At 44.0% G+C, this 14,179-nt stretch overlaps 1 protein-coding gene across 6 annotated transcripts in view; it reads right to left on the reverse strand.

Annotated features, from left to right (window-relative positions):
* Window positions 1-14,179, reverse strand: part of LOC124877253 (aminopeptidase O (putative)) — a 137,125-nt gene that overhangs the window by 115,217 nt on the left and 7,729 nt on the right. For all 6 annotated transcript variants that reach the window (XM_047380331.1, XM_047380330.1, XM_047380329.1 and 3 more), the window contains 2 exons: window positions 13,212-13,425; window positions 12,757-12,881 (listed from right to left, as the gene is read on the reverse strand). In XM_047380331.1, the coding sequence (XP_047236287.1) occupies window positions 12,757-12,881; window positions 13,212-13,425 (339 nt within the window). The remainder of the gene's footprint in view (window positions 1-12,756; window positions 12,882-13,211; window positions 13,426-14,179) is intronic.

Consider the following 14,179-nt stretch of genomic DNA (forward strand, 5'->3'; position numbering starts at 1 on the left):
TCACACACTTCTAGGGTTACTCTGCAGATCAAACTGGAGAAGTGAGCAAAAGAAAGCCAATATATCCACCGAGACAACACAGGGAAGAGAGAGAGGAATGAACAAACAAGGAACTTTAAAAACAAAAGAGAGCAATGCAATTTAACAAAGAACAAGGGAAGGACATTTACAATCTCAGAAAAAAGTATAGATAAAAAATATGGTTCACAGGGCAGGTTGTGATTATGCACTAAGATTTCATTTTGATAGACTGTCAACAGGTGTTAACATCCACAAAAAACAACAACATTCTTAACACTTTAAATTTAAATAGGACATAGTTGAAGACTGAGAGCCCTTTGCTATCAATTTCACATTAGCTTAAAGAGGGACCCTTGAAAAGGGTTTTAAAACTCATATTTGTTTTTTGGACCTTTTAAATTAAAATTTAGAACTTGGCTAAAAAAAAAAAATCTTAAGATTCTTATAAACATATATTTTGCCTTTGGGCTGAGATTATTCTTTTTTTTGCATTTGTTTTTCTGAGGTAACTGATAAGTGATGTCCCAATCCAATTCTTGAGAATGACCAAGCCAGGTTTTCATGATCAGTATCAGTCTCTTACTAAACTGAATTCCTGATACCTGTTGACAGTCGAACCCCCTTTTAGCTGTGCAACCAAATTTTGTGCTGACAAGGTTTAAAAATCATAGCCCACTTTAATGTGCATGGCTAGCAAATCTCTGTCATAGGCTGGGTGCATCATTTTCTTGAGCTAAGGAATTATGGTAAGCTTGACAGTATCGTCCTTTCAGCACTACAAATAACATCGGTGTGCTGTCCAGAAATTGTGGCTGGGATAAAATACATGTGGTTGTCAGGGAATGTGGATACTGTTGCATCCTAAATGTTCCATAATGGGTGGGTGAAACTTAAATGACCTGAATAGGTGTCAGGGACAAAAATAAATCTTGATCAGGACATTCATAAAATTGATATTTACCCCAACCTATTTTCCAGATTAGCTGAAGTTTTACCATATAGTAATGGGGCTCAAGCATAGGGTGCTCACATGCAATCCCTGTTGTGTGGCAAAATGTCATTTGAAAAGATCCCAAACTCTCCATTGTTACTAAGGTGCTTTTTTGTCCGTATGTCCGTCCATCCATCGATCCATCGTCTCCAGTTCGTTCTGGAAAGTACCAAGGCACCCCCATACCAGAAAGGTCTCCAGTATGTTTTGGGTCTTCCCGAAGTTCCAAGTGCATATACCGAGAAAACTTTCAAAAAGAGGCACCCATGAGGCATCTTTATCAGATGTCTGAACCACCTGAATTCACTCCTTTTAATGAGGAGTAGCAGCGGCTCTACACCGAGCTCCCCTCAGAGGACAGAGCTTCTTACCTTATCCAATAAAGGTAATTCCAGACACCCTAGTGACTTACTAATTACAGCAACTTTTATCTTGAATCACAGTCATCTCAACCAGTGGCAAACATGGCTGCCTCACAATGTCCTGAGCCTTTCAACACCACAGGGCAAAAAAGCTTTTTAAACTACAGCAACCTCCTTCATGATAATAGATTTACTTTCCTTCGACTCCTCAAACTCTGCTTCCTCTCACAGGGGACATGGAGACTGGTAGGGCTGCAACTATCGGTTATTTTGCCAATCGATTAATATGTTGACAGTTTTTTTGATTAAGTGATTAAAAATCTGATAGCAAAAGGTGCTTAGTAGGATTTATTTTTTATTTATTGTTTTACAGAATTTTAACCAGGCGAAGGTAAAACTCTGCCACTTGCGTTCTATATAAAGCATACAAACAAAGAAGGTTTTTCATCTTAAATGCAAAATGTATATATTTATTTTACAATTTTGGCCTAATTACTGCTCCAAGTTGGTTGTTCTTACATCAAATGGCATGTTTTAGAGTCTGTATACTCCAGTGAACGATTATATAATTACTAAATTAGTTGACAGTTTTCTTTTTTATCGATTAATCACAATTAATTCCATAAATTATTATGGGCCTAGAGACTGAATTCAGGAGATCCTAAAAAACCTCCATCAACTGCCTGGAAGTATACCATATCACATGAGTCTACTGAATTAAATTACTAAATTTAATGCACAAAACCAATGTTACAGTATTGGAAATGGTCAAATGGATAAGTGATTAACATGTAATTTACACAAATTTCCAATAGATAAACCATTGGTCTGGTCCTGAAAGGTGACAAACTAAAGAGCTCAGAAAGTGAATTATCCTCTGGGGTCCTGACTCCTCCAACTCTTCAGCTCCCTACTTCCTCCCAATAGGGAGCAATAGTCGATGTAACTTCCTGCTAGTCCATAAACAATGCAATCAGCTTAAGTCAAGCTGAAAATCCTCTTGTGCAACTTAAAGAGGTCAAGAGATATATACCAGCCATAATTTTTACCTGCCCCACTGACAAATTTATGGCTACTCAGTGGTGCTGTATTGCATGTGGAACTAGCAGCTAAGCAACCAAATCCCTTTTTCTCACCAATCTTTTAAGACTGCCACTCCCCTTTAGACAAGACGGGCAAAAAAAACAGGATGGGAAATTCCATATTTGGGAAAATCCTGCATTTGGATGGCAAAGTGTAACAACATTGCAGCTTGAAAAACAGGAATGATTAAGGAAACTGCTAATGAGGGTATAAATCAGTTCTGCCGAGAAACAATTTTTCCAATTCATCATGTCATCTGCAACAACATTGACATGGGTCTGTTAATGGCCACACTGTCTGTGTAGCATTTCTTGGACATGATGCCACTCCAAGAAACTACACATCTCTCCTCAATTATTTAAACAGTACACACATCCATACAGTACAAACACAACCACAGGAATCTGTCAATCAGCAGTGAAGCAAAAACAAACCCCACATCGTCCACACCACTTTGAAAGCCGGGTGCGATGCTGGTTTGGGAAACTGCCACTCTCTTTGGGGATGTTGGACATGTCTTCATTTGGGTACACAGTGATCTAAGATCAGTCCTGCATGTCCAGCCTGCACTTTAGGGACACATAGACGTCATCTTCAAACGAGCAAGAGGAAATGCCGTGCCCTTCCTGTCACTCCCAATCGGACCCAGATGACGTGGTCTTGATGCGATTAAAAGATTACACATTCAAAAAAGGAAGAAACAGTATGAGCTAAGGCACATAAAAGTAAAAGAAAGAATGGTTCAAATGTGAACAAAAATATTTAATTACTACTTGGTAATGTTCACATAACAGTGGGTGGTCAAAGTATGACAAACACTAAACCAATTCATTGTATTTAAGTTTTTGGTTCACATCATTCCTATGTTCTTCAGTCACCCAGGACAATGGGGTTTTCATACAAGCTGGTTGTAGATTTAACGGTAAGGGATTTCCCATCTGTGTCAAATATTACTTTAAGCCTTGCTCATGCTGCTAAATCAATGTTTAACCACCTATCTGTTTTTTTTTTTTTCTTCCTTTCACCACCTTACTGGCTTCTGTTTTACTAATACAATGCCCTGCAAACCTATTCATACATTTTATGTGATAGAACAACACAAAAGTGCATAAGCAGAAGAAAAAGGTGCTGCCTGAAAAAATATAATAATAATAGAAAGACCTATAACAGCAATAATAATAATAATAATAATAATAATAATAATAATAATAATGATGAAGTCATCAAAATAAAGACAGACTCCACCAATAAGTAATTTATTAAAAGTATAAATCTAGCTCTGTTGCTGAAGTTTTGTTAGAGAACATTTGTGAACAGCATAAGGAAGACCAAAACAGAGCAAGGATAAAGGGTTAAACTTAGGTTCTAAACCAATATTCCAAACCTTTAATGTCTTACAGAGAGCTATCCCAACATCCCTATCCACCTAAAAGGACAGACAGGGCAAGGAGACTATAAATAGGGAAGGAATCAAGAGGCCCATAGTAGAAGAAAGCCACTGTTGAAAGAAAGCTAAAATAAGTACTGTTAAAATGTTGTAGGGAGGACAGCATGTAGGAGGAAAACTTACACAGCACATCACCTTGAACACAGCATCCCCACAGTGAAACATGTTGGCGGCAGCATCATACTGTGGAGATAGGTCGCTTCAGCGGGGGCAGGAAATACCTAAATCTTATCCTGGAAGAAAACCTGCTAAAAGCAGTAACGGACTTTAGACTAGTTCACATTCTGGTAAGATGACTGCGCTAAACATACAGCTGGAGCAACAATGAAATGGTGTTGGCCAAAGGATAATTATGAGCCAGTCAAAGTCTAGTCCTTAATTCAATGGTGAATCTGCGTGGCAGGATACGGAAATAATTGTTCACAAATTATCTTTTTTTAAATTTTGGCAAAATTTAAGATATTTGGCAAAAAATGGGCAGAAATGTCCGTCTCTAGATGTGTAAAGGGGGTAGAGATATGTCCCCAAAAGACTTGCAGCAGTAATTGCAGTGAATGGTGGTTCTACAGAGGAGCCAGGAGAGCAGAAAACATTTTTCAGATTTTATGTAGCAAAAAACACAACATGATTAGGCAATTCTTTGTCTTGGTCTATAATGTTAAAATCTCAATCAAATATTTTGAGGTTTGTGGTTGTAATATCATATGAAAAAGTTCAAGGTACAGTGCCTTGCGAAAATATTCGGCCCCCTTGAACTTTTTAACCTTTTGCAAAATTTCAGGTTTCAAACATAAAGATATAAAAGAAGAAACAACAAGTGGGACACAATCGTGAAGTGGAATGAAATTTATTGGATGTGTCAAACTTTTTTAACAAATAAAAAACTGAAAAGTGGGGCGTGCAATATTATTCGGCCCCTTTACTTTCAGTGCAGCAAACTCACTCCAGAGGTTCAGTGAGGATCTCTGAATGATCCAATGTTGTCCCAAATGACTGATGATGATAAATAGAATCCACCTGTGTGTAATCAAGTCTCCGTATAAATGCACCTGCTCTGTGATAGTCTCAGGGTTCTGTTCAAAGCGCAGAGAGCATCATGAAGACCGAGGAACACACCAGGCAGGTCCGAGATACTGTCGTGGTTTTCTTCTATTCTGGAAGAAAACTTGTTGGAGTCTGCAAGAGACCTGAGACTGGGACGGAGATTTATCTTCCAACAAGACAATGATCCAAAACATAAAGCCAAATCTACAATGGAATGGTTCACAAATAAACGTATCCAGGTGTTGGAATGGCCAAGTCAAAGTCCAGACCTGAATCCAATCGAGAATCTGTGGAAAGAGCTGAAGACTGCTGTTCACGAACTCTCTCCATCTAACCTCACTGAGCTCGAGCTGTTTTGCAAGGAAGAATGGGCAAGAATTTCAGTCTCTCGATGTGCAAAACTGATAGAGACAAACCCCAAGAGACTTGCAGCTGTAATTGCAGCAAAGGCTGGGGCTACAAAGTATTAACGCAAAGGGGCCGTATAATATTGCAAGCCCCACTTTTCAGTTTTTTATTTGTTAAAAAAGTTTGACACATCCAATAAATTTCCTTCCACTTCACGATTGTGTCCCACTTGTTGATTCTTCACAAACATTTAGAATTTTATATCTTTATGTTTGAAGCCTGAAATGTGGCAAGAGGTTGAAAGGTTCAAGGGGGCCGAATACTTTCGCAAGGCACTGTATGTGAATGTTTTGCAAGGCACTGCAGCATGAAGACAGGCTACACATTAGTGCTTTTCAATTCCACACTAAGCTTGGGTTTGTATCTGCACAATCTTGTGAAGTTGCGTAAGTTTAGATATCTTTGTGTGAATGAAAACAACTTGTGGGTGGACAGTACTTATGTCCCAAACCCTTGAACGTCCTAACTTGACTCCTTAATCTTCGGTTTCCTGCCCTTCCTCACGTATCTCAGCATAAAAATGTTATGCCGAGGCGATTCCTATCCCCTCTTTGCCTCTGTTTCCCCTCTGTGTATCCACATTGAAGCGGCTTTGTGCCTTCTTGCTGCACCTCCCAGGCTACAAAGCCACCCTCCATTCCTGCTGTTTCCACTGGGGCACCACATTAAAAAAAACAGTGCTTGGCTCCATCCCAACAATTGGGGCCCACATACCTCCCAATCTCTAGATTAAATAGCACCAGCCTCTGAAGTCCTTCCAAGGGCTAATGGCTTTTGTTGCTCCCACATCCTAGGGATCCGCTGGCCTGCTGTGAACCCCGCCTTTGCCCTCTTAATTTCCCTCCTTCGTCTTAATCTACCCTTCAATTTCGGTTGACCTCCCAGCCTTCCCTGCAGTTTAATGCACTGGCATCCAGAACTGAGCCACCAGCATTGAAGGGAGGATACAGTTCAGCTGACATTGGACTCAGAACCACGGACGCTTTTATAGGGAGTCAGTGCAGGTGCTGTATTCAGCTTAATGAAGGTCCTAAATCTCCTCTTAGTCAACTGCAGCTAATAGGAGCCTACTGAGCTAAGGAAAGAAGAACTGCCTGAGAGCTCTCCTCCTAAGAAAAAGAAAACATCCGTCAGACAGCAGCCTCTGTGTCAGCACTTGAAGTCCATTCAAAGCAAACATAGCAGAGAGCCTAATTTTTACAACACTGGGAAAAGATTTACTCAGATCATAAACAACACTATTTTGGTAGAAAACGATGCCCAGATTGCAACACAGTTCGCCCTCTGTTGTTCAAAACATCTCTGATAAAGATCACTTTTGATCATGACATCAGAAATTTATGCGGAACACATATTCCGGTATGAGCTCATATCCTGTCTGGGGCACTTTCTCTCGAGGGAGGCCAGCATAGGAGAAAGAGAACGGCAGACAGAGGAAAAAAAGAGAGAGACTGTGGCTGCAGACCACAGTCACTGGAATGTTTAATGGTCACCCAAATTATACTGTTTTATCAGAAACATTTCAAATATGGCCAGGCATCAAAGGCATTTACTTTGCTTTAATTTTCAAATTAACTTGATTAATAAGCCTCTAGTTACAGCCACAAGGAGGTAAATGCAAGCAGTGAGAATAATTTTGGAAAGAGAAATTGTCAGTGTTTTTGGGATACTGGAGGCTAGATTGAGAAGTTATTGGCTATGCATACTGTAGAGGTGAAGGGAAAAGAATGGAAAATGGGACAGGTTTAAAAACAGGGGGCATAAGGAAGGTGCATGATACAAAAATAAAGTTTTTTCATCTACAAACCTGATGAAAAGTGGAAAAAATGAGACAAGGGCTGGTGAAAGGTAAAGAGGAGGGCAGTGATGATTTTAAAACAAAAAAGATGACAAGACAAACAAAAGAAGAATGATAAGATGAGGATAAACATACAAAGGAGCAGGGGGTGAAATGTCCACAGTAGAGGCTGAATGAAAAACAAATACAGGATTATCTTCATTTTCTCATACTGTGCTTTCCCTCCAGTTAATCAGCTTCCAAACCGCTTCAAAACTAAACAAAACCTCGAGATCTGGTTTGATGGCTTAAAACATAGCAGATAAAACCAGAAGTAAAATGTTGAAATGGCCATTGAGAGGATAAATGCTATGCTTACATAAACAGAAAGCAACAGATGGCTTATACAGATATGATCATAATTAAGAACCGTAGAAAAAGATTGCATATTACAGCCAAAAATGTATATGTGTACTATTAGGATTGTAGTAGTCATAGTCGTCATCTTCCGCCTATCCGGGACCGGGTCGCGGGGGCAGCAGACTCAGCAGAGACGCTCAGACGTCCCTCTCCCCAGACACCTCCTCCAGCTCCTCTGGGGGGAGCCCAAGGCGTTCCCAGGCCAGCCGAGAGACATAGTCCCTCCAGCGTGTCCTGGGCCGTCCCCTGGGCCTCCTCCCAGTGGGACGTGCCTGGAACACCTCCCAAGGAAGCCGTCCAGGAGGCATCCGGTATAGATGCCCGAGCCACCTCGACTGGCTCCTCTCGATGTGGAGGAGCAGCGGCTCTACTCCGAGCCCCTCCCGGATGGCCGAGCTCCTCACCTTATCTCTAAGGGAGTGCCCAGCCACCCTACGGAGGAAGCTAATTTGAGCCGCTTTTATACGGGATCTCGTTCTTTCGGTCATGACCCAAAGTTCATGGCCATAGGTGAGGGTAGGAACATAGACCGACCAGTAAATTGAGAGCTTTGCTTTTCGGTTCAGCTCTCTCTTCACCACAACGGACAGGCACAGTGCCCCCATTACTGCGGCAGCCGCACCGATCCATCTGTCGATTTCCGGCTCTATTTTTCCCCCACTTGTGAACAAGACCCCGAGATACTTAAACTCCTCCACTTGAGGCAGGAACTCCCCTCCAACCTGAAGAGGACAAGCCACCCTTTTCCGGTCAAGTACCATGGCCTCGGACTTGGAGCAGCTGATCTTCATTCCAGCCGCTTCACACTCAGCTGCGAACCGCCACAGCGCATGCTGTAGGTCTTGGCTAGAGGGGGCCAGCAGGACCACGTCATCTGCAAAAAGAAGAGACAAAATCAACTGGTCCCCATACCAGACGCCCTCCGGCCCTTGGCTGCGTCTAGAAATCCTGTCCATAAAAGTTATGAACAGGACCGGTGACAAAGGGCAGCCCTGCCAGAGTCCAACAAGCACTGGGAACAGGTCCGACTTAGTGCCGGCAATGCGGACCAAACTCCTGCTCCGCTCGTACAGGGACCGGATGGCCCCTAATAAAGGGCCCCCGATTCCATACTCCTGGAGCAACCCCCACAGGGCATCACGAGGGACACAGTCGAATGCCTTCTCTAGGTCCACAAAACACATGTGAACTGGTTGGGCAAACTCCCATGAACCCTCGAGTACCCTGTAGAGGGTATAGAGCTGGTCCAGTGTTCCACGGCCGGGACGAAAACCATACTGCTCCTCCTGAAGCCGAGGTTCGACTATCGGCTGGACTCTTCTCTCCAATACCCTGGCGTAGGCCTTACCAGGGAGGCTGAGGAGTGTGATCCCCCTGTACTTGGAACACACCCTCCGGTCACCCTTCTTATGAAGGGGGACCACCACCCCAGTCTGCCAGTCCAGAGGCACTGTCCCTGACCGCCACGCAATGTTGAAGAGGCATGTCAACCATGACAGCCCAACAACATCCAGAGATTTGAGGTACTCGGGGCGGATCTCATCCACCCCCGAACCCTTGCCACCGCGGAGCTTTTTAACCACCTTGGTGACTTCAGCCAGGGTGATGAAAGACTCCAACCCCGAGTCCCCAACCTCTGTTTCCACCACGGAATGTGTGGTGGCAGGATTGAGGAGATCCTCGAAGTACTCCTTCCACCGCCCGATAATGTCCCCAGTCGAGGTCAGCAGCTTCCCACCCCCACTATAAACAGTGTTGGTGAAGCACTGCTTCCCCCTCCTGAGGCGCCGGACGGTTTGCCAGAATCGCTTCGAGGCCAACCGGTAGTCCTTCTCCATGGCCTCACCGAACTCCTCCCAGGCCCGAGTTTTTGCCTCTGCCACAGCCAGGGCCGCAGCACGCTTGGCCTCACGGTACCCGTCAGCCGCCTCAGGAGTCCCACAAGCCAACCACAGCCGATAGGACTCCTTCTTCAGCTTGACAGCATCCCTTACTGCCGGTGTCCACCACCGAGTTCTGGGATTGCCGCCGCGACAGGTACCGCAGACCTTACGGCCGCAGCTACGGGCAGCAGCATCGACAATAGATGCGGAGAACATGGTCCACTCGGACTCTATGTCTCCAACATCCCCCGGGATCTGGTCAAAGCTCTGCCGGAGGTGGGAGTTGAATACATCCCTGGCCGAGGGCTCCGCCAGGCGTTCCCAGCAGACCCTCACTCTGCGCTTGGGCCTGCCAAATCTGTCCGGCTTTCTCCTCCTCCAGCGGATCCAACTCACCACCAGGTGGTGATCAGTGGACAGCTCAGCCCCTCTCTTCACCCGGGTGTCCAAAACATGCGGCCGAAGGTCTGATGATACGACAGCAAAGTCGATCATCGACCTCCTGCCTAGGGTGTCCTGGTGCCAAGTGCACTGATGGACACCCTTATGTTTGAACATGGTGTTCATTATGGACAATCCGTGACTAGCACAGACGTCCAATAACAAAACACCACTCGGATTCAGATCGGGGAGGCCATTCCTCCCGATCACGCCTCTCCAGGTGTCACTGTCGTTTCCCACGTTGGCGTTGAACTCCCCCAGCAGAATAATGGAGTCCCCGGGAGGGGCACTATCCAGCACCCCCAACAGGGACACCAAGAAGGCCGGGTACTCCGCACTACCGCTCGGCCCGTAGGCCGAGACGACAGTCAGAGACCTATCCCCAACCCAAAGGCTCGGGGATACGACCCTCTCATCCACTGGGGTAAACCCCAACACGAGACGGCTGAGCTGGGGGCAACAAGCAAACACACCCCAGCCCGCCACCTTGCCCCGTGGGCCACTCCAGAGTAGAAGAGAGTCCAACCCCTCCCAAGGAGATGGGTTCCAGAGCCCACGCTGTGCGTGGAGGCGAGCCCGACTATTTCTAGTCGATATCTCTCGACCTCCCGCACAAGCTCAGGCTCCTTCTCCCCCCAGCGAGGTGACATTCCACGTCCCTAGAGCCAGCCTAAGCATCCGGGGATCGGGCCGCTGAGGTCTCCACCTTCGTCCGCCACCCAATCCTCTTTGCACCGGTCCCTCACGGTTCCCCCTGCAGGTGGTGGGCCCACTGGGGGATGGCCTCGCATCTCTCGTTCTGGCTTGGCCCGGCCGGGTCCCGCGAGGAGCAACCCGGCCACCAGGCGCTCTCCGGCAAGTCCCGACCCCAGGCCTGGCTCCAGGGTGGGACCCCAGCTCCGCCGTACCGGGCGACGTCATGTGCCTCGATATTTTCGTCCTCATGAGGGAGGACGAAAATATCAATTGTATATTACAGAATTAATGCAATTTAGTGCATACTTGTTAAGTGGAGGGCAAATGATGTAGAGCTTTCCAGATTGTTTTACTCATATAAATGTGAAGTGTGGAGTGGATTTTTATTCACCCCTCCTTACTCTGATAATCCAGTACAACTAAATAGAGTCCAGCTGTGTGTGAGTTCATTACAGTACGAATACAGCTACTCTGTGATGGCCTCACAGGTCTGTCCAAAAACATTTGGATGCAAACATCTTCTTACAGTCCAAGAAGACAGGTAAAACAATATCATAGAGTATGGGACAACTGTGAAGATAGCAAGGCAAGGTCGTCCACCTTATCTAATGAACTGTGGAAGCAGAGCAATAATAAGAGTAGTTGCCAAGAGGCTAAAGGTACCACTGGAGGAGCTACAGAGATCCGCAGCTCAGAAAGGGAATGTGTCTACAGGACAACTGTTAGTTATGTGCTCCACAAATCTAATATCTCTAAAATTCAATTCAGAATATTTTAAAAACTGTAACAATACTGATTACCATGATAAATTTGCACACAATAATCATAGTACACAATTATAGCCCTAGTTGTGGAAGCCTCATGTTGCTTCATGCTTTTCTTCAGAAGAGGAAGTGAAGCTAGCCAGAGTTGAAGGGAAGATTGGCCGAGCTAAATACCGGGCAATCACGGAAAAAAACCTGATAGACAAAGACGATAAACCCCTAAACCAGAACCAGTTCAAAGCATAGTCATGTCTTAGAATGGCCCAGTCAAAGTACAGACCTAAATCCAATTGAGAAGCTGTAGCAAAGCCTGGAAATGAATGTTGCTCTCCATTCAATCTGACCTATATTGTGCTGTTTTGCAAAGAAGAAGCTGGTAGACATACACCAAAGGAGCTGTTATAGCAGAAATGTTATAACAGCTCCTAAATGTCTCCTAAAAGAGATATTTGGAGCCATTAAGAAGTTGTGGAATAATTTTTGGATGGATATTTGACCACTCATTTAGGCAGAAATTGTAGACTTTATTTAATTTCAGTGGGTTTCTATTTAATCAGTTAAGGAACAGTTTAAGTAACTCATAAAAAGCCCAACAGGGTTTTTGTTCTAAATAGGCTTCCTACATGTTTTTTGATGTAAAATATGTATACTTCATGAGACTCAACTTTACAGAGTTCTCAATCTTTTATGTTCATTGCAAAATATAAAATACTAAAGTTCACAATGAGGGCTGCACGGTGACGCAGTTGGCAGCACTGTTGCCTTGCAGCAAGAAGGTCCTGGGTTTGACTCCCGGCTTTCTGCAAGGAGTTTGCATGTTCTCCTCGTGCGTGGGTTCTCACCGGGTACTCCGGCTTCCTCTCACAATCCAAAAACTTGACTATTAGGTTAATTGGTCTCTCTAAATTGCCCTTTGATGTGCATGGTTGTTTGTCCCGTATGTCTCTATGTTGCCCTGTGATGGATTGGCAACCTGTCCAGGTTGCACCCTGCCTCTCGCCTGTAGACTGCTGGAGATAGGCACCAGCCCCCACGTGACCCACTATGGAATAAGTGGTATAGAAGATGAATGAATGAATGAGTTCAAAATGAATTTATATCAGACTTTTCAATAGCTGACAGGTTTTAAATAGGAATCTGCAAAAACAAGAAGCACAACAGGATGAAAGAAATACACAAGGAGAAAAGGAAGGGCACACATAAAGAAGGACCAAAGGACGGACAAAGAAACAGGGAATAACAGTCTGGTATTGCGAATCCGTTTCCCTACTCTTTTTCTCTTTTCCTTACTTATCTATAACTCGAACATTTTGTGTAGGAGCCATATCTATACAATAAAGCTCAAACATACCAGCATACTCACTGCTCATTATATTTCTGCCATTTCCTTCTTTCTAATCAAAGACAGATAAAAAATACCTGGCCATGCCCAGACTGGAGAAGCCTGCTGGGACGATGAGGATGTCAAGGCGGGGAAAAGGGTGCACCCCTAATACAGCATGGGCTGCGGCCAAACATCGGGGGAGCAGCTTGAGGACTCCGACCTACAAAAAACACAAATTATGTTAACCATAGCAACAAAAAAAACATTCAAAACCAAACTTCATTCAGCCCTAATATTGTACACATAATCGTGGATAAACTATGCAACAGCTTGTGATGCTCTTTTACCAGTGTCTTTCACTTAAGCTTAATATAAAAACATTGTGTACATGCCTAGAATAATAATGTTTCAAATTACCCTTTTTAATGAGTAACACTTCTGCTAACGGGACAAAAGTTAAAAACAAATAATATTTTGACATAAACATTAACTCTCCCTAAAAAAAAATCAAATTAGTTGAAGTCCCAGAGCTTAGTTGTCAGAACCCCACCTGTGTCTTCTGGAGCAGGCAGACAGGGCTAAATACACGGTGTGGAACCACCCGCTGGGACCAAGCCGACCGTTCAGTAAACCGACAGGGGTAGTCGCCATGGGAACAAGAGATGCCGTCATCCACCATGCCTGAATAATCAGTTAAACAGAGCTCCTCGTCCCCAAGGAAGGAATGACAGAATGCAGTGTCTGAGCTGGTGGCCTTGTTACTGCTGAAGTAGATAAAAGCAGGGGAAAAAATTATCTAAAAACTATTAACCATTTATTTAAATCTCTTTTTATAGGTATGCACAAATCCTGAAGTGATGAAACTTCTGAGGCACTAAGTGGAGTTTCTCTTAAAAAAAAAAGGAAACGTGAAGCAGCTTTCAAAAGTACTCATACCTCATGAACTTTTTTAAATGCGATCACATAATCACAGACTTCAATGTTTTATTGGGATTTTATGTGACAAACACAAAGTAGTGTTTTATTCTGAAGTGGAAGAAAAATAAGATGAGGTTTCAAAATGTTTTATAAATAAAAATCAGAAAGCTGTGAAGTGTATTTCACCTTGGATCATTACTTTGTAGAATCACCTTTTTGGGGTATCTCTTCCAGCTTTGACAAGGCCATTCTAACATAACATGCTATGATCTGAACTGTTTGATTGTAGCTCTATGTTTGCAGCCTTTAACAGGTTTTCTTGCAGTTTGCTCTCAGCAACTCAGGCCAGCTTTCCTGTCCTTGTTATAGACATGCATCCCCACAGCATAATGCTTCTGCCACCATATTTGACTTTGGGGGTGGTGCCTTCAGGATCAAGTGCGTTGTTATTTTCCCCCGCATTTATGCATGCCAAGAGGTTTAAAGCCAAGGTTTAAACCTTCTCTCATGTGTTTTCTGTGTCCTGTTAAGGAAAAGTTTACTTTGGCTTTTTACATAACTGCAAGTTTAGGTAATCTGACAAGAAGACTTCACTTAGAA

The sequence above is a fragment of the Girardinichthys multiradiatus genome, chromosome 12 (assembly GCF_021462225.1).
Source record: "Girardinichthys multiradiatus isolate DD_20200921_A chromosome 12, DD_fGirMul_XY1, whole genome shotgun sequence".
NCBI classification, from domain to species: Eukaryota; Metazoa; Chordata; class Actinopteri; order Cyprinodontiformes; family Goodeidae; genus Girardinichthys; species Girardinichthys multiradiatus.